The sequence below is a fragment of the Lepidochelys olivacea genome (genome assembly GCF_965140295.1).
Source record: "Lepidochelys olivacea isolate rLepOli2 genome assembly, chromosome: 1".
Lineage (NCBI taxonomy): Eukaryota > Metazoa > Chordata > Testudines > Cheloniidae > Lepidochelys > Lepidochelys olivacea.
The window spans coordinates 258,856,212-258,879,709 of NC_140411.1; the positions used below are offsets into that span (position 1 = coordinate 258,856,212).

General features: G+C 53.3%; 1 protein-coding gene across 1 annotated transcript; it reads right to left on the reverse strand.

The window, feature by feature from the left end:
• Positions 1–20,139: 20,139 nt before the first annotated feature.
• ELFN2 (extracellular leucine rich repeat and fibronectin type III domain containing 2) lies at positions 20,140–23,232 on the reverse strand. Its single transcript, XM_084617434.1, has one exon. The coding sequence runs from the start codon at positions 22,903–22,905 to the stop codon at positions 20,500–20,502; it is 2,406 nt and encodes an 801-aa protein (XP_084473560.1). The 5' UTR covers positions 22,906–23,232; the 3' UTR covers positions 20,140–20,499.
• Between the last annotated feature and the right edge of the window lie 266 nt (positions 23,233–23,498).

The window sequence follows — 23,498 nt, forward strand, 5'->3', positions numbered from 1 at the left end:
CTCATGCCCTGTTAGGCAGTACTCCTGGCTGAAGGCCACTCCCAAACACATCTAAGAGGAAAGATACTCCTGGGGGAACTCTGTGCCAAAAAATTAAAACTTCTGCGCACATTTCAAAATTCTGCATATCTTATTTGTTAAAACAACAATATAATCACACCAGTTTCAATTATTTTGGTAATTTATTTCAAAATATCTGTCAGCAAGTATGTCTAACAATACAGACAACAAAAAAGATTAAGGAAAATTGTTTTTGACAACTAGATTCCTTACGAGACATATTAATACAGAACTTTGAGTAATAATTCATTTAAACTATAATACAGACTTCAAGTTACAGAGAATTCATCATTTATACTAGTTTAAACCTGCAAGTGCCCTGCAGCATGGGGCAGGGGTCAAGGCCAAAAGTCCCCAAGGTCTTGGCCAATCTGATCCAGAGGAACAAATATGGTGATCAGTTGGACCCTGAGCATGTGGGCAAGACCCACCAGGCAGACCCCTGGGAAAGAATTCTCTGTAGTAACTCAATCCTCCCCATCTAGTGTCCCATCTCTGGCCATGGGGGATTTTTGCTACGGGCAATTGCCGATGGGCCACATGCCATTCTAGGCAGTCCCATCATACCATCCCCTCCATAAACTTATCAAGCCCAATTATGAAGCCAGTTAGGTCTTTTGCCCCCACTGCTTCCCTTGGAAGGCTGTTCCAGAACTTCACTCCTTATGGCTGGAAACCTTCTAATTTTGAGCCTAAACTTGTTGATAGCCAGTTTATATCCATTTGTTCTTGTGTCCACATTGGCATTTAACTTAAATAACTTCTCTCCCTCCCTGGTATTTATCCCTCTGACGTATTTATAGAAAGCAGTCGTATCTCCCGTCAGCTTTCATTTGGTTAGGCTAAACAAGCCAAGCTCTGAGTCTCCTCTCATAAGGTAGGTTTTCTATTCCTCTGATCATCCTAGTAGCTCTTCTCTCCATCTCTTTCAGTTTGAATTCATCTTTCTTAAACAGGGGAGACCAGAACTGCGCGCAGTATTCCAGGTGAGGTCTCACCAGTGCCTTGTAGAATGGTACTAACACTTGCCTGTCTCTACTAGAAACACCTTGCCTGATATATCCTAGGACTGTACAAGCCTTTTTCATGGCTGCATCGTATTGACACCTCCAAGTCATCCTGTGATCAACCAATACACCCAGATCTTTCTTCTCTGTCGCTTCCAACTGATAAATCCCCAGCTTATAGCAAAAAGTCTTGTTGTTAGTCCTTACATACATGACCGTACACTATTCAATTTCATGCCGTCTCTATTACTCCAGTTTACAAGATCATCCAGATTTTCTTGCGTGATATTCCAGCCCTCCTCCATACAGGCACTACCTCAAAACTTTGTGCCATCCACAAATTCTATTAGCACGCTTACTCTTTTATGCCAAGGTCAGTAATAAAAATGTTAAATAAGACTGGTTCCATGACCAATCCCTGAGGAATTCCACTAGGTAACCTCCCTCCAGCCTGAGAGGGCACCTTTCAGTATAACCTGTTGTAGTCTCCCCTTTAACCAGGTCCTTATCCTGCTTTCAACTCTCATATCAATCCTCACCTTCTCCAATTTACCTCATAATTTCCCATGTGAAACTGTATCAAATGCCTCAGTGAAATCCAGGTAGATTAGATCTACTGCATTTCCTTTGTCTAAAAAAAATCTGTTATCTTCTCAGAGAAGATCAGGTTGGCCTGGCGTGATCTACCTTTTGTAAAACCATGTTGTATTTTATCCCAATTACTGTTCACCTCTATATTCTTAACTATTTTCTCTTTCAAAATTTGTTCCAAGCCCTTGCATACAATTGAGATCAAACCAACAGGCCTGTAGTTTCCTGGATCACTTTTTTCCCTTTCTTAAAAAATAGTAACTATAGTAACAATTCTCCAGTCAGAGGGTATGACCCCTGAGTTTACAGGTTCATGAAATTGCAAGCCCAATAGCAATGATTTTTAATGTGCCCGTTCCTTTAATATTCTCGGATAGAGATTATCTGAAGCCCCTGATTTACTGCCTGTTTGAAGTTGGGTTCCCCCTCCGACGTGGTAACTTCTACCTCCATATCCTTGTTGCCATTAGCCACCCTATCACTACCCCTAAGATCTTCATTAGCCTCATTAAAAGCTAAGGCAAAGTCTTAGTTTAGGTGTTGGGCCATGTCTAGGTAACCTTTTATCTCCACCCCATCCTCAGTGTTTAGCAGTCTCACTTCTTCTTTCTTTGTTTTCTTCTTATTTATATGGCTATAGAACCTTTTACTGTTGGTTTTAATTCCCTTTGCAAGGTCCAACTCTGCTTGGCTTTTCGCAGGTCTCACTTTGTCCCTACACTTTCTGACCTCCAAGCGGTATCTTTCCTTGCTGATTCTCCTCCCCGTCATCTTCCATTCCTTGTTGGCTTTCTGCTTTCTCTTCATCACAAGTTGGAGATGCTTGTTCATCCAGCTTGGTCTGCAACCCTTCCCTACAATTTTTTGTCCCTAGCTTGGTGTGCAGGCTTCAGATAGCTTCTGCAACTTTGACTTAAAGTAGTTCCAAGCCTCCTCCACCTTCAGATCCTTGAGTTCTTCAGTCCAGTCCACTTCTCTAACTAATTCCCTTAATTGTTTTTAAGTTGTTCTTTTGAAATCAAGGCCCCTTGTTAGCTCATGATCACTCGAACCAAGGCTGTCCTCTACAACCAGCTCTTCTATGAGGTCCTCACTACTCACTAATACCAAATCTAAAATGGCCTTACCTCTTGTTGGTTCAGTGACTATTTGGTGAAGAAATCTGTCAGCTATCACATCCAGGAAAATTGGGGCCTTACTATTATAAGTAGCACTTGTCCTCCAATCTATAGCACGTAGCCAGAGAGACCCCATATGGAGACATACCTAGCGCCTCAAATTGCCTTAATCCAGGAGGCTGAGTGTGACTGTTGCAGGTTGCGTTTGCCAGGTGGAACAGGCCTGGTGCTGTAGAAAGCGCACCTGGGAAGGATGAGAACTGGGGGGAGGGAGAGGACTCGGTCATAACCCCCCTCCGGATGCTGCCCCGCTCCCCACCACACACACACACTCACTCTTCCCCATGCAAAGTCCCTGTCTCATTAGGCTCAACTGATTTAGAGCTTGAAAGGCTTTTTGGGAATTAATGATCTGGGTCATGAATATTTCCCACTGTTTTGTTCTGAATGTGGGCCATGGGGAGCTGCAGTTACCACTCAGAGCTGGGGGGAGGAGGGAAGTCCCCGCCCCTTCTCCGAAGGCAGGCACTGGCCAGCGTCTGATAAGTAGTGAAGGTGAAGGGACGGGTCTACCGAAGTAACTACATTAATGAAGTATAACCCCGATTGGAGAGACCACCCAGGTGTAATTGACCCCAGTAACTGGTGTGTAACACGATGCCCTGACCAGTTGTCAGCAGTGGGTATGGAACCCAGGACCTCTAAAAGTATGAGCCCCTGTTGCCTGAGCTAGGAGGGCCTGCTCTGCCAGCTTCCAGGCACCCACCTCTGTGTGTGGCCCAACCACTAGAGGGGGACAGAGCACCACACTGCGCAAGCACGTGTTACCAGTGCAAGTACCACCTTATGCCAGTGCAGTGCATCTACACTGGGGCTTGCACTGACATAGCTACATCACTGCAAAAAGACCCCAAACATAGGCAGGAAACGTGGCAGGTTACAGATGGGAGGGTTCATAGATGAGAGGACTCAGAAATCTCAGGGCCTATCTATACACAGCAGTTGCACTGGCATAGCTTACATCACGGCAGTTAAATTGATGCAACTAAATCTAGCGTGTGTGTTCACGCACGGTGCAAACTACATTACACGGGAAGCCACGTGTCTGCACAACAGCACCGCCTCAACTGAAGTGCATCTCCCTGTGGGGTGGGAGCCCACGTCACTTTTCATTGCTGCCAGCAGTTGCAGTATTCTGAGCAATTTTCACAGCTGAGTGGGAAGTATGTCCTGGAGGCTGGAGTTACTGTGGGAGAAGGGGCAAATCCCATGAGTAGGGCCCTACCAAATTCACCATCCATTTTGATCAATTTCACGGTCACAGGATTTTAAAAATCGTGAATTTCATGATTTCAGCTGTTTAAATCTGAAATTTCACAGTGTTGTAATTGTAGGGATCCTGACCCAAAAGGGAGTTGGGGGAGGGGGGTCACAAGGTTATTGTGGGTTGCAGGGGGGTGGGGTTTTGCAGGACTGCTACCCTTACTGGTGGGGCACCACCTTCCGAGCTGGGCGCCCGGCCACCGCTCTCCAGTCACCAGCTGGCACTCTCCAGCCACCCAGCTCTGAAGGCAGCACAGAAGTCAGGGAGGCCCCCTTTCAAAAAAACCCCTTCTGACCCCCCCCTTTTGAGTCAGAACCCCCAATTTGAGGAACAGTGGTCTCCCCTGTGAAATCTGTGTAATAAAGGGTAAAAGCACACAGAAGACCAGATTTCACGGTCCCAGACGCATTTTTCATGGCTGTGAATTAGTTAGGACCCAACCCATGAGCCCTCCTGCTGTACCCCAGAATTCACTTGATGCCCCCAGCTGTATCAGAAAAGACCTACGAGATCATCCAGTCTACGTCCCGATCTCCAGTGCAGGGTGTGTGTCCGTCCCACTCTAATTTTAAATATCCCAAGTGATGATGTTTCTACCCCCACCCCCACCCCTTTGGAGAATCTAGTCCACAGTCTAATACATTTCCCCATTAGGAAGATTTTTCTGCTACTCAGCCTTAATCGGCCCTTTCTTCATTTCATCCCAGTACTTCTAGTGCAAACCCTGGGAGGTTTCACCAACCTAAATAACTCCTGTGGCTCCTCAGAGCGTGTGCCCTTGACATACTTGGTTGGGGCTGTTGTCATTTCCTGCCCCTTAGTTGTTAGTCGTTGCTGGGCTGATCTATCCCTGGGAATCTTTCCTTGTGTATCAGTCCTTCTAGTTTCCCAGTCAGTTTGGGTGCTCTCCTCAGAGCTCCTTTCAATTTGCTGAGATCTTTCTGGGCCCAGGACTAGGGACAAAATCCCAGGAGCAGCCACCCCGGAGCCTTATGGAGAGAGACTGTCCTACCCCTGTTCTGAGACAATGTCTCTGCATGAGCAACGAAAGTCTTCATTTTGCTACCCCATCCTGTTCTCCGGTCCCTGAATACACACTGGTTGATTACGTCTTCTATACCTTCCCAGCTGTTTAGTAGCAGGTGTTGTTCAGGGAGAAGAAAGAGAGCACAAGGAAGACAGCTAGACCTCCATCACAGTCTGGCACACAGCTGGCTAGTGGCTTCAGGCATCTCAGTCCTCACTCAGTCTTACAGACAGTCCAGCAGCAGGTTAGTGCGGTCAGGCCAGTGGCGATCAGCCCCCACCCACTCCCAGAGAGTCTGGTCAGGGAATGATGGAGGTTACAGTAGAAGTGCTAGGAACTGCGGGCAGTTGCAGACTCTTGGTGGGGACAGGGCTGGGTGTGCAGGGACAGCATCACAGTGGTTAGCGTGGCAGGCTCTCTGCCGCTTGCAGGCCTCAGCCCCTCTCGGAGGTCACCCGAATGTTTCAGCCGTTCCCAAGGGGGCTGATGAGTCAAGCTCTATTTCCCCTTGTTCAAGCACTTTCTCTCCGCAACTCCATGCCCAGCTCAGCTCCCCGTGGTGGCAGAGACGGAGCTGCCCGCAGCTTCCTCTCCAAGGTCAGAGCCATCCGTCAGCGCGACGCGTGACCACGGCCAGGTGGAACATCCTCTCCCCCCTTTACCTTCCTCGCCCCACCCCCTTCCTCTGCCAACCCAACATTAAAATTCTGCAGAGCCACCGCATCTGTCTGGCAGGCACATGCTGGGAGACGTGGCCCCCTCTTCAGCGAGCATCCTTACCGCAATGATGGCCCTCCCACCTTTTACTATCCATAAGGGCAAGTGGTGGGGGGGCAGAGAGGAGTAATCGGGGGATGGGACCTCGGGGGAAGGGGCGGAGTGAGGGCAGGGTCTTGGTTCGGATGCCACTTTTAGGAAGCGTTTGCCATCCTCTGGTGCCCACAGGCATGTGATAGAGGGCTCCCAGTGGAAAGAGGATGCCCACTGCTGGGGGCATGTGACAGGGGGCATGGATATTTGTGTCTCCGAGCCCCTTTCCAAACTCCTGGGGTACACGGTCTTTTTCTGCCTAAGCTTGTGTAGAAGGGGCTGAAGGATCCCCCCACAACACACACACACACACACAAGAGCTTGCCACCCTGTGTGCTTTGGGGAGCAAGGCGCTGTTCAGCGTTGGCTAGCCACTGATCTGCCAACACCTACATGCTCTCTTGGAAGGATTTCAGTGACCTCCCTGCAGGAGGAGCCCCATGGATCCCTGGCCCTGTAGCCTCCTGAAGCCCCTTGTTAGAACTTCCATCTGCCAGAGATGCCCCTGCTAGGAGAACCGTCCCTGGACGACTCACGCCCATGCCTGATCTGACCTGCATGCCCAGTGCAGGTAGCATCATGTCCAATTGCACATGCCAGGGCCTCTCTGATGGCTGTGAGGAGGCCTGTCCTATGGCCAGCAGCAGTTTGCCCCATCCCCACTTCTTCCACCCCTGTGGAGAGGGAAAGAGCACCCTTTTCCCAGTTGCCACTTTGGTGCCATTAGCTTCACTTCTTCAGTGCCTCCCTCCTGCTCCATTCCCCGAGATGGTCCTGAAAGTGGGGGTATTATCTGCACAGAGCCTGTGTGGAAACAGAGCCCCCAGAAGCCTGTAATTAGCCCTTATTATCTAAATCACAGCTTCGTTCTGGCAGCTCCTGCCACAGAGTGCTCAGCAGACAGCATCACAAATAAATACCAATACCAATCACAAATACCTGGCTGCCACTCCAGCGCGTGAGAGAGATGGGGGACATGGGCAGATGGACAGCAGGGACATAATAACGAGGAATTGAGCCTGGGGTAAACTGAGGCAGCAACTCGCTTTTTCTCCAGGCAGCATGGGCTGTGACAGATATTCCCTGCCTCCTTGATGAGGGGATGAGGTGCCCCTTCACGATCCTTCCCCCCAGGAGAAGGAACCACACACAACAGCTTCTAGTCATGTTCAGCTAGACGGTGTTCAGATACTACCGTGATGGGTGCTGTATAGCAGCTTGACTAGAATCTAGACAGCAGAGACACCACTCTTCTGGATGAGGTAGTGGTTAGAACAAAGGACTCCAACTCTCTCTGCTACTGACCCCATTGGGTGACCTTGGGCAAGTCACTTCACTGTTCTGTGCCTCAATTTCCCCATCTGAAATGGTATTTCCCTACCTCACAGGGCACTGCGGGATTTAAGCAGTTAATGGGCCTTGTTCAGACTGGTGGAAGTAGGAGCAGCTCAGAGACTTTCATGGAGCTGGACTTGCTAATGCTGGATCTGAGTTTGGCCCAGTGCTTGTAAAGCACTTCGAGCTCCTTTGGCGGAAGGTGCTAGAGACATGCAAAACCACAAACTCTCCAAACGCTGCCCCAGCTTCCTGCCTGCCACCTGCTGGGAAATACAACACAGGACACTGATGTAGCCTCTACAGCCTCGTCTCCTGCATCCGTCCTCTGAGTCCATCCCAATCCCTTACTGCCCTGGCGAATCAATGTCTTGGGTTCACAGGTCTATAATAAATATTGCAGTGATCCCTACCTCCTAGGCATAACTCCACTGAGCCCCCAGCCCCCTTATACCAGCTGTGGATCTGGTCCCCACTTGGCACCATGCAGGCTGAGGCTTGTACCCATGATTATAAAAGAGTCCCTTGCCCTGTGTCTCTCTCCTCCCCAGATTGATCCAAACAGCCAGAAGCCTAAGGCAGCAAAATAGAAGGCACAGGAAAATGCCCAGTAACGGTTTGGGACTCCAAGCTGGTGGGGAAGATCTTTTCCTGTTTGCCAAGGGAAGCAGAGAAACCCTAGAACCAGCCCTACTCTTCCCCACTCCCTCGCTTCCCTGCAATTCTTGAGAGACGTCCCCAGCTCTCACTCAGTGGCATTATTCAGACATCTCTCCCCTGCGCTCCGGGCAGCATCTCTGTCTCCTCTCCCTTCCGAAGCCGGAGCGAGACAAGCGGGACAAGGCACTGGGCTGGAAAATTGAGTACAGGAGCTGCAATGAATTCTTAAAGCTGCCCTTTTGGGCTCTCTAGCTGGAGAATACATCCTGGAAGGCGCGATTTTGTTGATTTGTTTTTCATTTTGTTTTTTTAAAGGGTTTTCTTTAGCTTTGTTATTTAAGAAGCGAGGCAGCTTTTGATTCATTTCCCAAGGCAGCACCGACTGGGCTTGGTCGCGCTCCCAGCCTGCCGCTGCCTGCAGGCCAGACGCCACACAAATGCTTCCAAGGATCTGTTAGCAAGAGGGAGAGTCACCGGCTTCATGGACTAAACTCATCATCCCACACACCATACTCTGTTACCCTCATCCTTCCCCACCTTCAGTATTTGTGTTACGGCCACAGCTGGTGCCAGGGCCCCTTTGTGCTAGGAGCTGTACAAAAACAGAGCAAGAGAGGATAGTGACAAAGGGCAGGGCAACAGCAGTGTCAGTGTCTCCGTTTTACACATACGGAACTAAGGCACAGAGAGGTCACGTGACTTGGCCAGAGTCAGACAAGGTGTTCTGTCACATAGCCAGGCACTCGGCACAGATCTTCTACATCCCCAGGCCAGTACCTTGACTGCAAAACCGGGCGATCCATCTGTGGCACTTGGATGCCTCTTCTAGGTACCCAGTCACTGGAGTATCTGAGCATCCCCCAGGCAGGGTAGTTCTCCTCACAGCTCCCTGGGAGATGGGGAATAACAGCACTTCCCTATTGGGCAGATAGGGAATGAAGGCACAATACCTTTGAGGCTGTGGGCCTAAGTGACTTGCCCAGGATCGTACAGGAGGTTTACAGCAGAGCAGGGAATTGAACCCAGATTTACCCCAGCTCAAGCTTGGCCTCTAACCACTGGACCATCCTTCCTTTCATCAGCCAGTCCCCATTCCCTTTAGATATTTAGGGATTTCTTCCCCACCCCCACCAATATTTGCTGCATGGGGATAGAAGTTAGACCAATACAGGTAGTTATTTTAGAGTTACCATATTTGAACATTCAAAAAAGAGGACACTCCACCGGGGGGGGGGGGGGGGGAGGGAAGAGAGGAGATTTGCTTGTGGCCCCCCGCCCCAACTCCACCCCTTCCCTGCCCCCATTACAACCCCTTTCCCCAAAGTCCCCGCCCCAACTCCACCCCCTCCCTGCCCCATTGGACCCCTTCCCCAAATCCCCCCAAGCCCCACCTCCACCCCTGAGCATGCCGCATTCCTCCTCCTCCCCCCTCCCTCCCAGCGGCACGAAACAGCTGTTTCATGGCGCAAGCACTGGGAGCAAGTGGGGAAAAGCGGGCACTCTCTCAAGTGATCAACATTCACTCTCTTTCTTGAATGATCAATTCTTCTTTGAAGAAAAATAATGGCAAAATCCCGGCCATTTTTAGATATTTAAAAATTCCTCCCAGACGGCGATTTAAGAACCAAAAAGCTGGACATGTCCAGGAAAATACGGATGTATGGTAACCCTCCTTATTTGGCAGGATCACTCCTCGGTCCTCTGCTGAAAATGGTTGTTGTGTGCATTTGTTTTTTGTGTACACCTCCAGTCCCCTCTAGAGGGCAGAGAACCAAGGCTATACCTAGACCTCTTCCCACACTAGAGCCCTGGGCCAGAAATATCCCTTCCCCCTCCAGTCCCTTATATTTATATAGGCTGCCTGGCAGCCCTCTCTGTATCCCCAGAGCTAGCCCAACATGGCAAGCATCCCTCTGCTCCACTGATGTGTCTCAGCCTTCAGTGGGCAGTTCAGTCTCCTTGACCAATTTAATCTTTGGCTTCCGTTTCTGCTGGCCAGGGACTCAGTTAGTGCTGCTGGTGGGGTGGCTGTGAGTTCCCAAGGAGCTGAAATACCCACCCATTTCCTGTAGGCCTCTAAAGAACCAGCTGAGGGTATCATACCTGGCAGGGCCAGTCTCAGGGGCATGTAATCAAGGCAGCCAGCCTCAGTGCCAACTTCCAGGGGGGGCGGGGGGGTTAGTTTTTACTCAGCCATTTGGGAGGATGCCAAAAACATTTTCCAGCCTGGCCAATGAGCTACGTAGGGCTGGCCCTGGTAGCTGCTGCTGTCTGAGCATGGAGGTGGAACTGATCGCGGGCCCCACGTCTTATTGCCGTTCCACTGAAACACACCCTGAAGATTCTGCAGCCTTACGAGTGAAACCTATCTCCGCGGGCTTTGGACACCAGACAGACAGGGGCGCACTGCCAGGCCTGATACAGTCCAGCCAGTAGAGGGCAACACTGCACACATCCCAGCACATTGCACACAACATTATAGCCAAGGGCCTGTATAATCAGCAGCCATGCAACTTGCTATTGATTCCGCCCCTTGCCGGGGGTAAAAAAAAAAAAAGACACAAATTCTGGTGTTTGGTACGTTTCTAGCCCTCATGGCATGAAAATACCCTTGAAAACAGGAACTGAGTTCAGCCCGATGCAACACTGACTTCCTGAGTCTGCAGGCAGCCTGAAACAGTAGCTGAGACAACTGAATTCAACTGGATTGTACATTCCCCCCTGGAACCAAACAATGGCAATTTAGCACTGGTGACTGGTTCACTGCTGAACATTTAGCAGAAGCACTTGGTTCATGCGGTCACCCCATAATCCCAAAGTGACTCCAGAGCCTTCCTGGGTGCCACAAGCCATGACTGCCCCCTACTCGGTTACCAAAACCACCTGGTAGCTTTTACCATGCAGTTTATACAGTCTCCCTTGTAACAGTCACAGCCTCCAGCACACACCCTCACGGCGTGGGGTGGCCCTGCAGCACCTCTGCCTGAATTTCCTCTCTTCAGGGCTCCTTAGAAACACCACAGCCCAAGGCATTCAAAAACAAGACTCCGCTTCTGGGGTCCAGTTTATTAAGCCCTTACACAGTTTCCAGTTGCCCTCCAATTACTCGCCTCTGGCTCCATCTGGACTGGTACCACAGAGTCTGTCAAAACAAATGGAACTCAAAGCCAAGCCTTCCCAACAGTCCTTCCTCCGCAGCATCTCTGCTGGGGTACAGCAGTGTCTTCATGCTCAGGAGATCAAAGGTCAGGAGTTGGACCCCCCCCCAAAATTCATGAGTTGGGGGGTTTGGGGATTAAATTGTGGGGTTTGTTTCTGGTCTGTGTCCGATTTCTAAACTCCCCTCGCCCACCGTGCGCATGACAGTGCTGCTCACACTCCCAATGTTGCCGCGTAACAGGATTTCAGCCCCTACCGCAGGAGCTCTCACCCCATATCTGCCCATCCCCTGCCCAGCAATTAATTCTGTCCCCATCCACCTAGTTTCAGCACCTCCCTCAATACAACCCCCTCAGCCTCCTCCATCCCCAGTTCTGCCCCCATCAGCTCCTGCCTCCTCCAGTTCAGCCCCCCTACCTCACCTCTGCTCCTCCTGGGATTCTTCACCCTCCTTTCCCAGGCCTGGGGGGGCTGCAGCAGGGTCCCCTCTCCCCCTACCAAGCAAGGGGGCAGATCCAGGGGCCCTTTATTCCTCTACCCCTTCCTAGGCTGGGGGCTGTGCAGGGAGAGAGGAAAGGGGGGAAACTGTCCTGTCCCCATTGCACACAGGAGAGGAGGGGGTAGGAACAAAGCCCCCTGTGCTGCAGAACTCTTACTCTTTCTGCGTTGCATCCCTTCCTGCCAGCATAGCACTGGGGTGCTGAGGGGAGGGGGAGAGACAGACAGCTCTGCCTGTAGCAGTTCTGATCCATTGCCCAGTCCCAGAAGGCCAGCAGCAAATCAGAGGGCTCAAATTCCCTAGGGGGCTGGAGCTTCCCATACCATCCCAGATTGGTCAGCCCCTGCCCAGATCCTGTCACTGGTGAGAAGGAAAAAAACAATCAAGAGAAATGGCAACACTACAATGCACTGCATTCTGCCTACCTGCTGCCAGGGCTTGGAGGCCAGAGGCCAGGTCCCAGGGCAGGGCAACAGGCAATCAGCCTTCTCCTGCTAGCTCAAAGTCTTCTGCAGAAGCCTCCTTGCATCATCACTACCATAGCCCTCAACTTCCACCATGCTCTCTCCAGGTGTCTTCCTTATCCACCCCAGAGGCCTCACTGAGTCACCTGACCGCCTTCATTTTCCCCTCCTGGGGAGGAGAGTGGTTGGCAACACAGGCCAGCTCAGACCCATCTCGCCTTAAAGGGCCAGCCACCCTGTGACATGCTGACCCAAACCTCTGATGTACCAGACACTGAGAACGTGGGGCCAGCGTGAACAAAATCTAATCTCAAAATAAATGCCAGGGGGTACTGTACTGACTGGATTGTTAATGGTTATATTTAATTCATTAAACCCTCCCAGATGTGTCATTTAATAGCCATAGATCCCTCAGGCTCCCTAGTCTGCACCAGGTTTCAGAGTAGCAGCCGTGTTAGTCTGTATCCGCAAAAAAAAAAGAAGGACTTGTGGCACCTTAGAGACTAACCAATTTATTTGAGCATGAGCTTTCGTGAGCTACACTAGTGATGCAGAATCCAGGCAGCTTGTAACACCTTTCCGTGGTGTACAAAGGGCCTTGATTACACCCAGGCCTCCTCTTTCTTACGAGAGCATGCTCACCTCCTCGAGTCCTCCTCAGCCGGTCTCCCCAAGCCTGTCCTTTGTAGCTCTACATGTACAGAGTGATGTGGAGAGTTGAATTCTCAGAAAAACAGCCAGCCAGGTACCCTAGAAGGGCAGCCAGGGACTCCTCCTGACACAGAGGAATCCCTGAGTGAGGCACAGCTGCTGTAGCCCTAGTAACCCCCTCCCTACAAAGTGATGTCGGACAGGAAAGGAACTTATCTGGGGAAGAGGGGGGCGGAGAACTGCACATAACACTGTCAGTGTAGTGGCTGGCTGCAGAAGGCATAACGTAGAACATCCCCAAGGCTGCTCTGTGTTAGGAGGGAGCGGTGTCAGTCCCCAGCAGTCCTGAGATCGGGGGGAGCAGAAAGTGTGTTTGGCCCAACTTCCCTCCCCAGCCCAGGTTGTAAAATCTGTACATCTGAGGGCTGGCTCATTTGCTTTTGCTGATACAGATAGGAAGTAGAGGCTGCTCAAAAGCTGCTATTAGATGTGTGCAATCGAATCCACATGCATTTGAATAGTATGAGAAGCCCTAGAGAACACACAGACCTTGGAGAAATTGGACATGGAAACACAGCAGGAGCGGACCTGGAACGCAGGGGTGCAAAGTTACAGGGGGCAGGGAAACAAAGTGGGGAGTGAACTGGGTGTGGGATGGATGGAACAGAAAGGACCAGGATGCAGGATGGTGTTAACAAGACATGGAGGAGGTGGGACGTAGGAGGGAAACGGAGTAGACTTGGAGAGAGGCAGTGGCTAAATGGAGCAGATGCGGGGCAAGAGCAGAGATGGAGGCAACATGGGCATGCCTTTGTTCTCAGTGGACTCTGCTGGGTGCTAAGCACTGCTGGAAATTCAGCAATTCATCTTGCTCTTTCTGTCCCCCAGCTAATTTCTGTCACTCCCCACCATCACCGACTTTCTCAGCAGTGCATCCTATGGTCACTCCCCCATCCCAGGAAGCGCCCCGCCCCAACTCCATTCCACCCCAGGGAGCCCTTCCTGGGGGACTAGGGGGAAAGCCAGGCGGTGAGAGACAAGCAGACTCAGACACAGACTTAGACTTGCTCAATTCGTTTTGTTTGTTTTTTGTTTGCTTTTTTTTTTATAAGAAATTTATTGCAAATATAGAAATTGATTTTCTCCATACAGGAATCTCCGAGTTGAGGAAAAACGATTTCGTGCCATTCAGTTTAAAACAAGGGGGGAGGGGATAAAAATAAAAACAAGATAAAAATCAAATGTGTCCATACACAACCAAGGGTCACAGGGTCGTTACAGGAGGAGGGACAGGAGCTGCTGGCGAGGAACCAATCTGGGCAGCTGCCTCCGGATCTGCATTACATTCAAGGGACACATGGGGTGGGCACTGGAGAGGGAACCGCTGGCTCTCTGCCCTTCTCTGGCCCTCTGGTTTTGTTCCTGTGACAAAGCCATGGGGGTGGGAGAGCTGGGCTGACCCCTCACAACCAGCCTTCTCCCCAGTGTGCCCAGGAGCAGAGGAAGTAGGATTTCTAGAGCAGGGGTCACCTGAGAGCAAGGCCTCATGTGGGGTGGGGAAATGTAGGCAAAGGTCAAGTGTCCCTATGATGGTGCGGCCTGATGGGAGGAAGGAGGGAGCAGAGGAGAAGGGGAAATCCATCCCTTCCAGGAAAAGGAGAGGAGATGGAGGCACCCCACCCAGAGAGGGCTGGGGGGAGCAGCACAGAGACAGCCCCTGGCTGTGTGGGGGCAGGTGGTCTGGTGGGAGCAAGGTACAGAGACAGGCCAGTGCCACAAGAGACTTCAATGTGTCACAGCCTCTACTCTTCCCTCTTGGGGTAAAATGCCAGAAACCTCCGGGGGAGGGAAGGGAAGATTCTCCAAGACAGCAGATCCCCATGGGGAGATGAGTTAAGAACAAGCCACTCACCACCACCAGTAGCTTGCCTTGTTCATAGAGACATAGATCCTGAGGCCAGAAAGGACCACTGTGATCATGTAGCCTGCCCTCCTTATAACAGACCAGAGAACTTCCCCAGACTAATTCCTAGAGCAGATGTTTTAGAAAAACAGCCAATCCTGATTGAAAAATGGCCAGCGATGGAGAATCCACCACGACCCTCGGTAAGTTATCCTAATGGTCAATTACCCTCGCTGTCAAAAAAGTATGCCTTATTTCCAGTCTGAATTTGTCAAGCTTCCACTTCCAGCCATTAGATCGTGTTACACCTCCCTCTGCTAGAGTGAGGAGCTCATTTTCAAATCTGTGTTCCCATGTTTCTTGGGATGCCATTGGCCAGGAAGGGATGTCCTACAAACCTGGGCAGCTTCATGTGTGCCAGGCACTGATTGGCCACCCCAAGGTGCCTCCCGTTGGGTAGCAGGACTCGCTATGCACTCCCCATGCTGAGCTATGCAGGGGAACTCCCTACATCCCAGGCTGAGGCAGTGGGAGCTGCGCTTGACAGGTTCCAGATGGGAGGATCTTCACCAGCGGAGGCATCCACAGAGGGGGAGTGTTCCAAGATATGCTTCTAGCCATGGTTTGACTGGGCTGGCCTTCCAGTGACGCGCACTGTTGCCCCACTTGGCCCATTGCTCTAAGTGCCAGCTCCCTGCCACGCTGCTGCCTGTATCCAGCCCTACGAGGAAGTGGCACAGTACCCACAGAGAGGGGTCAGAGCCACCCCATCGACCCAGCCTCCTCGGTACTACTCCTCTGTCATCCCATCATCCACCGCTGCCTCTCAGACATCGTATCTGCTCCTCCATTCAGTCACTTCAGTCTCCTCCATCCCCTCTATCCCTCCTTCTCTCTTCCCTCTTTGTTCTCTCCTCTCCACAGTCCATCCCAGCCCTCTGTCACTTCCTCTACCCACCCGACACCCCTCCCCTAGTCCCATCTCTACATCTTTGCCATCCCTCCTTCCTCCTTTATCCTCCCTTTGTATACTGTAACTGCCCTTCCCCTCCATCACCCGAACTCCTCCTCCTCTCTGTCAACCTCACCTTCTCCCCTGCCCCCACCTGCTTCCTCCTCTCCAACATCCCCACCCTTTTCTCTCCTTTCCATTGTCCTGTCTCCCTCTTCCACTTCCACTCCATTGCTCCAACTCCCCCACCTCCCGCTCTGCCACCTTCCCTTATCATCTCTCTCTCCCTCTCTTGTCTCATCCCATCCCTCGCTCCTCTCTGAGCCCATCCATCCCTCCTCTTGCTTTCTGCTGCCCACCCCTGCTCCCCTGTGCCCCTTCTCCTTGCGAGCTGCCTCAGAGAGGCTCTGGCGGGCAGGGGCGCTGATTAGCATTGCAAACACATGGACACCGCCTCAGCCAGCATTTCTTGACATTAATTTTCATTTGTAGTTCATGAATATTTCACAGCAGCCTGGGGAGGAATTGTACGACATAGGACGCAGGGCAGCGAGGAATGAGTATTATACAGCACAAGTGGGGGCTGAACCTAGCCTCTCTTGCAAGGGGAACAGCAATCCACTCAAGGTTCAGAGTCCCTCCCAGGGGCACAGGAATCCAGCTCAAGTACTTCCCCTTCTCCCCAGGGGGCTGCACCCAGCATCCATCCCAAGGGCAAAGGAAACCAGTTCTGCTCCAGCCAACTGATCGGAGATTCCTGTCGTCCCTGCAACAAATCCTGGGTTCTCTCCACCAGCACAGAAACAAAGCAAGAAACTAGCCATAAGCTTCAGGCTCTGAGTCTGCCCCAAGAAAACCCTTTCCTCTGAGTGGTTTCACAGCCTGGCAGTTGGAGGTCCAGGAACTCCAGACAGGGCAGGAGACTCAGGGTGGCCCCCTTAACACACCCCTCCATCCCAAAGGCATTAGCAGTTCCACCACACAGTGCCCCCCATCCAAGCTCCACCCTGCCAGCTATCTGAGGGGGGGGGTGGAAAGGGTCAGCTCCAAAGCCCACTCAAGTCAGCAGGAGTCTTTCCATTGACTTCAGAGATCAGGCCTGAAGACATCAGAGGGGTGCCCAAAGCTGGGGCACCCCAAACCAAGACTCTGTCTCTCCACTGACTGGCCTCACTCATGGGTTCAGGCTGGGGGCCTTGCTCATGCAAGTGGCTCTACTGACAACAGTGGGGGCCGAAGGAGGAGGAGGGGCTAACGACCACAAGAGTGAGCAAGGGCTGCAGGGCCAGGCCCATCACACCTGACCATGAGGTAGCCACTACCCTAACCAGGAGCTAGGAAACTTGTGGGGGATGGGGTGAGGGGGATGGATATTGCAGCGTGAAGGGCTGGGGCATCGTTCAGCTCGGGCACCTGGCTTGGGTTCTCTTTGGCGTCCGCTCCCTCCAGAGATCTTAAGTCTCTTGTCCAATCACAACAGGGTGAAGGTGGGGAGGGGAGGGACCAGGGAGAGGGAGGGGGTTAAATCTCAAAGAATGGCACATACACAACAGGTGTTTGCTCAGAAAAATACAGTCAAATCATCATGCAAAGATAAGGTTAGATCTGCTCATTTCAGTCATGGTGTGTGTGTACTTCGCTGGCGGTCCTTCCCATTCGCCAGCCAGCAGCGGGGAGGAGGGGCGGGCTGTTCCCCCTCCCATCCCCTCAGAACAGTCCTCTTGTGCAAACCTCCCCCCCCCCCCACAAGGCTGGGGGTCACTGTGGGGCAGGAGCTTGGGTTGCACACCCCTTCAAACCCACCCCCAACCCCACCCCAGGCAACAGGAGGAGTTTCTCCTTCTAGGAGACCAGCAGCAGCCCCCCACCGCTTCACCCACCCCCCTTATTCTCCATCTCCTTTCCTCCCCTGGGGGATGGAATGGGAGCTGAGATCCTGGCAAAGTACAGCCCCCCCACCCCCACCCCAGCTCACCCCACACCATGTGGCTATGTAGAATAGCTTATGGGACTTCCCAGGCACTGGCAGTACCGTTGAGGAAAAGCAGAGGGGAGGGAAACATAACAGGACAAGGTATACACAGGATTCAGTCCCGTCAGTCCCCCACCAGGTCCTCACCCTTTCCTGAAATGATGGGAGTCAGCACCATCTGACCCCTTCCCTTCATCTGCAGGCTCACTTGTTTTATGAGCCCCCTGGAGTTGGTCTGAACCCCAGATCCCCACTCACCCTTCCCCTCACTACTCAAGCTCGGGGGGCAGAAGGGCTGTGTTGCGGCCAGGGTCAGCGCAGGGCCAAAGAACCCATGCTGCACGCTGACAAGCAAAGGGGTCTGAGGAAACACGAGCCTGGGGTTGCACTAGGATATTTAACATTGGAATCGTCATGGGGACTATATCCCGAGATTCCTTCCCTAGGCCCTTCCTTGGGATTATACCCCTGGGATCCCTTCCCAACAATCTCCATAGGGAATACACTCTGCGAGCTCCTAGGAAATAATCCCCTGGGATTTACCACACCGGTCACTGGATGGTGCTGTTGCCCACGAATAGCCGAGACTCAGTTTGACAAGACTAGGCGGGCGAGGTCGATGGCTCGAAAGCGGGTCTCTCTCACCAACAGAAGTTGGTCCAATTAAAGCTGTTACCTCACCCACCTTGGCTCTCTCCCATCCCAGGACCGACAGGGCTACTCCACCGCCGCATGTGAGAATCTGTTTATACTAACTAGCTCCTGCTAATAGGATCCAAGCTGTCTGACAGATACTGGTACCTGTGCCCAGTGTGGAGAGATACCCGGGCCCTATATCCTTGTCTCCCCTGCCCCCCAACCCTGCAACGCGGCCAGAGCCTCTGACCATCCCCTGGGCTCTGAGCAGCTCCTCAGAGGGAATGCCCCCCTCCCAGGCTCTGTGCATGGCCTGGGGCAGAGGCTGGAGCCAGCCACAATGCAGCCTCCCCCTGGAGAGACAAGCTCAGTGTTGGACTGGAGGGAGGGGAGACCTCGGCCTCTGCTTTGCTCCCACCTGAGAAAGGGGAAAGATTGTCAAAGGTTGGGGAGAGGGGTGGCCAGCTGACTTGAAACAACCCCCACCCTGCAAGCAGGCTCCCCAATAAAGGACACGGCCGGGGATTTGGTGGGTGCCAAAGATTGTGCTTTTGGTTTCTTCAGACAGGGGGAAGGGAGGGCAGTGGGCTATAGCCCCCTTCCCTACCTCTCCCCAGTTGGCGGGGAGCTAGGGCCCAAGTCGCAGGGAGCAGTGTGGGGAGGGGAGCAGGCTGGGCATGTGGGGTTTGCAGGCACGTTGGGGATTCCCTCTGATGGGTGGGCACCGTGGCAAGTGGCACAGAGGACCAGCCCAATACGGAGGAGGAGGAGGAGGCCTGTTGGGAGTTTTGCAGAGGGCAGGGAAAGAGCTCAGCCCAGGAGCAGATAACTCTCCCATCCCAACACCACCTCCATGACAGAGCCCACAAAGGGAGGGCCCAAGAAATCATCCCCCAAGGCTGCTCCCCCCTTCCCCTTGCCTCAGAACCAATCTCCTGGGCTGTAACCTCTTTCCCCTGGCCATTCCCCACACTCTCTCTCTCCCTCCCTCCCATATTTTACCCCCTCTTCTCCAAGCTCTCGCCTATCTGTGGGAGGTGCATGTGCCCTATTCGTGTGGAATCCAGGTCCCCCACACTGTCCTCTCCAGACTCATCTTTTTACACATCCAGTGTAATGGGCAATAGAGAGCTGTCCCCGGTCCCATCCACTCATTCTACCCCCTCCCACCCAGGGAGAAGGGGGCCCTGCTCTGGTCTAGCTGGGTGGGAGGAGGCATAGGAGCATCCTGTGACTGTTATTCCTCCCCTAGGCCCTCCTCAAGGGTCTGATCCCCCCCTCTTCCCCCACGAAGCACAAGGGGGGGTGCAGAACCTGCAGCACAAACGAAGGAGGTGGCAGACACGTGCCCCTCCCCAGCTCTGGTGCAGGGCAGGGGTGGGGGTGAGAGGGGGAACCCTTCAGATCTCAGTGCAGTTGAGAATTCCCGTCTTCTTCCCCACTCCCCCATCGCCCTGCCATTAGCAAACCCCACTTTGCCATGCCAGAGAACATGCTCCCCAGCATTTCCTGGAAGACAACTGGACTGTTCGGCTGGGGGTGGGGGTGGGGGGTTCCCCGGGGTCTAAGAAAGTCGGTGACCTCTCTTCTGAAATGCACCGGTGGCGGGTAGAGCCCTGTGCTGTGTGCCCTACCTCCCTTCCTCAGTGAACAAGGGAGGCTGATGTGGCCACAAGCCAGGAGACCCAAACCCAAGCTCAGGGAACCCTAATGGAGTCCGAGGTGGAGGAAAAAGAGAGAGAGCCTCCAGTTACATGCTAGAGTCTGTACAAACCCCACAAGTCTTGGGGGGGTGGAAGGAAGCCTTGAAGACCCCCAAACCCTTAAAATGCCAAGGAGGGGCTCTTTGTTTTGTGACATCCCCCATTTTCTCTTGGTGGGGGCTTCCCCCAAGGGAGCAAGCAGGAGCCCCACTCCCATCCTTAAAACCCCCCCACCATCTGGAACAAAATAACAACAGGAACATAAAAGCAATGGTTAGTGGTTTAGTCTAGGGCTGGTTAGCATCCTTCTCTGCCCCCTGCCCATGCCTAACCCCCTCTTCGTCCTTCCCTCCCGCTAGCCCGTCAGCATCATTACCACAGTGTCAAAGCAGGCGGCTCCTCCCAACCAGCTGCAGGAGGAACAGTGGTCCCCATAACACAGGAGAGACAATTCATTGCGGGACTTTGTTTTTTGTTTGCCTTTTTTTTTTTTTTGTAAACTTTGTAAGAAACGGTTCTCGGTTCGTTTTTGTCATGGCGGGAGGGGCCTGTTCGGTTTTTGTTCACAGTCAAGTGGTTCTTCTGTTGGTGGTTGTTGGGTTTTTTTTCTTTCCTTTTAAACAGAGAGTCACAACTTCTGCTGAGCGGAGACTCCTTTCCAGTAATCCAGGATGTCGTGCAGATCCTCATCCTTGGCGAACTGGACTTTCTTCCGCAGGGCGTGGCCAGCCGCCATGTAAACCTCCTCCCGGTGGTGCTTCTTGTAAGGCCGGAAGCGCTCCCAGATCTTGTGGGTGCTCTCGGACGAGTACTCGGGGCTGGAAGAGTAGCCCGAGAAGTAGTGTCTGGGGGAGAGCTGGGAGTACGTGGAGTCCCGCTTGGAGCGGGAGAGAGGCTTAAGGAACGACACCCGCTGGCTCAGGGTGTCGGCACTCTCCTCGTAGTAGAGGGCCGGGAAGGAATGTCGGTGCTCGCTGCAATGGTAGGAAGGTTTGACCTCCAGGTGGTGGATGGCACCTGGGGATACCAGGGGAAGACGATCCAGGGGGCTGTTGAGTGGGCTGCCTTTCTCAATGTACTTGGAATCTGACTTGCTCATTGGTGGGTGGTCGGGCACATCAAGGCTGAAGACCTTGGCACTCTTGATGGAGCCACTGGATGAGACGCTGCAGGTCTTCCTGGCCACAGCCGCATCCGCGCTCAGCTGGCGCTGCAGGGGGTGGTGGGAGCTCTCCTTGTAGGGTGGCGACAGGAAGCCGGGCCGCTCCAGCCCACCCGAGGAGCTGGCAGGGATGGACTGGCACTCAAATGCCATGTCCGAGTCGACACCACTCCCTCCTCCCAGGAAGGAGGCCGTGTCCAACTTGAGGGCGTCGATGCAGTTGTTGATGATCTGGTTGACCTTGTCCACCTCCTTGGCGATGGTGGAGATCTCAGCTGCCGAGCCCTGGCCGTTGTCGAGCTCACGCAGATCATCGTCCCGCTGGGCTCTCTCCAGCGCATCCCCGCCGCCAGTCCGCACCTCAATGTAGTTGCCCTTGGTGGTAACTTTGGGGGTCTCCATCCCAGCCTCCATTGACTTGGACGGGGGCAGCTTATCCCCCATCATGGAAGGGATGGAGGACATCCGCGAGACAGGGATGACGGGCGGCTCGCCCAGCTTCTGCGAAGTGTGGACGATGGAGCTGGTGTCTATATCCGAGCCATAGCGCATCTCCAGGATGGTCTTCTTGACGTTGAGGGACTTCTGCTTCTCTTCCTGCATCCTTCGCTTCCTCAGGCAGTAGTACACCACTCCCAGGACGATGACCATCCCAAAGAGGCAGCCCAGGATGGTCATGATGTAATGAGTGGTGGTGGAGGTATTGGGCACTGGGTCCTCCCTCCCCTTGCTCCTGGTGGCGAAGGACAGGCAGGTGTGATTGTAGCGCTTGGAGTTGCGGATGGAGGCCACACAGAAGGTATAGTCCGTGTGGGCCTTCAGCTTGCTAAGGGTGACAAACTCCTTCTTGTTCTTCAGGGTCGTGACATCAGAAACGTAGCTGTTGTTGTACTGGACCAGCACGTACATCTTGCTGAAGGGCGAGGGGATCGTCACCACCAAGGTGGCTGAGGTGATGGTTACGTGGTGCAGCTTGATGCTGGGGTTGAATGAGGAGTCGGTGGTGGAGGAGGCTGGGGGCTCGACGGAGAGGAAGTCCCCGGGGTTGAACCCCGAGTTCTCATCCAGGTCTCTCTGGGAGTCAGGAGTGTAGGGGGTGGGGTTGATCCTTGAGAGGGATGGGATGGTGCCTCCCCGGCACATGGACTGGAAGATGGTGATGGCGTTGCGGTTGTGGTGGGGTCGAGGCATCAGGAGCGGGTAGCCGGCGAACTCTCGGGGGGTCTCACACTGCAGCCGGTCATAGTTCTTGGTGACGTTATTGAAGACCACCAGCCAGGTGAGGAAGCTGTAGAGGCTACAGTCACAGTTGAAGGGGTTGCCAGCTAGCTCACACACCATCAGGTTGCTCAGGCTGGTGAAGGTGTTCCCCTCCAGCCTGCTCAGCCGGTTGGAGGACAGGTCGATGCTGATCAGGCTGGGGCACTCAGAGAAGGCGGTGGGTGTGACCACCTCGATCAGGTTGTGCTGCACGAAGAGGAACTGCAGCCGGGCCATGCCGCGCAGCATGCCCTCCGTCAGGTTGGTGAGCTTGTTGTAGCCCAGCTGCAGGACCTGCAGGTTGGCCTGGCCCATGAAAGCCCCGTCCTCAATGTAGGAGATCTCATTCTTAGTCAGGTTCAGGTCGGTGAGGTTGCTGAAGCGGTTGAGGGAGGAGTATAGCACCACCTTGAGCTTGTTCTCATTCAGGCGCAGGTCGTGCACCGTGCTGTTGATATGCTGGGGGATGGTCTCGTAGGGAGGCTGGTTCTGGCTGCAGATGGCCAGCCACACGTAACCCTTGTCCCCCTCGATCAGCCAGCAGTCGCCACGCACCATGCCAGGGGAGAACACGCAGAGCAGGGCAGCTGCCCACAAGCCCAGAAGCAGCATGTTCGGATGCGGCACCCCCCCCTCCCCCTGCTGGCAAAAAGGAAAACGAGCCTCCGAAGAGCAAAGGGAGGGGACGAGAGGCGACGCTCCCTTGGTGGTTAGCGATAGGAGGGCACAGGCACCTCAGTTCTATCCGGTGCTGTCACCAACATTTTTCTTTCTCTCCGCGCCAACCCCGGGGTGTAGAGCAGCAGGGGGCAAAATCCACTCCTTCCTGCCGCTCCCAATCGGGGGGAAAGGGGGGGGCGAGCGGAAATCTGTGCTTCTCTTTAAAACAAAACAAAAATTAAACAACTAATCTTCCTGGAGGCTCAGGAACGACACCTCCCCACACCCTCTCCGCCTTCCCCCACGACCCCCAGGTGTCTCGGAGGAGCTGCCTCTTCTGTCGCTGGGCTCCCTGGGTTGCTCCTCCTCCCCCTCTCCTGGGTCCCCTCCGAGATGCTTCAGAACTTCAGATCAAACATCTTGAAAACAAAAATATAGAGAGCTAGAGAGCTAGCGAGCGAGCGATCCATCTGTCACCGGAATCTGGAAAGGAAACACATGAGAGACAAGTGGAGGCATCAGTCAAGGGGGCTTTGAAATACAGA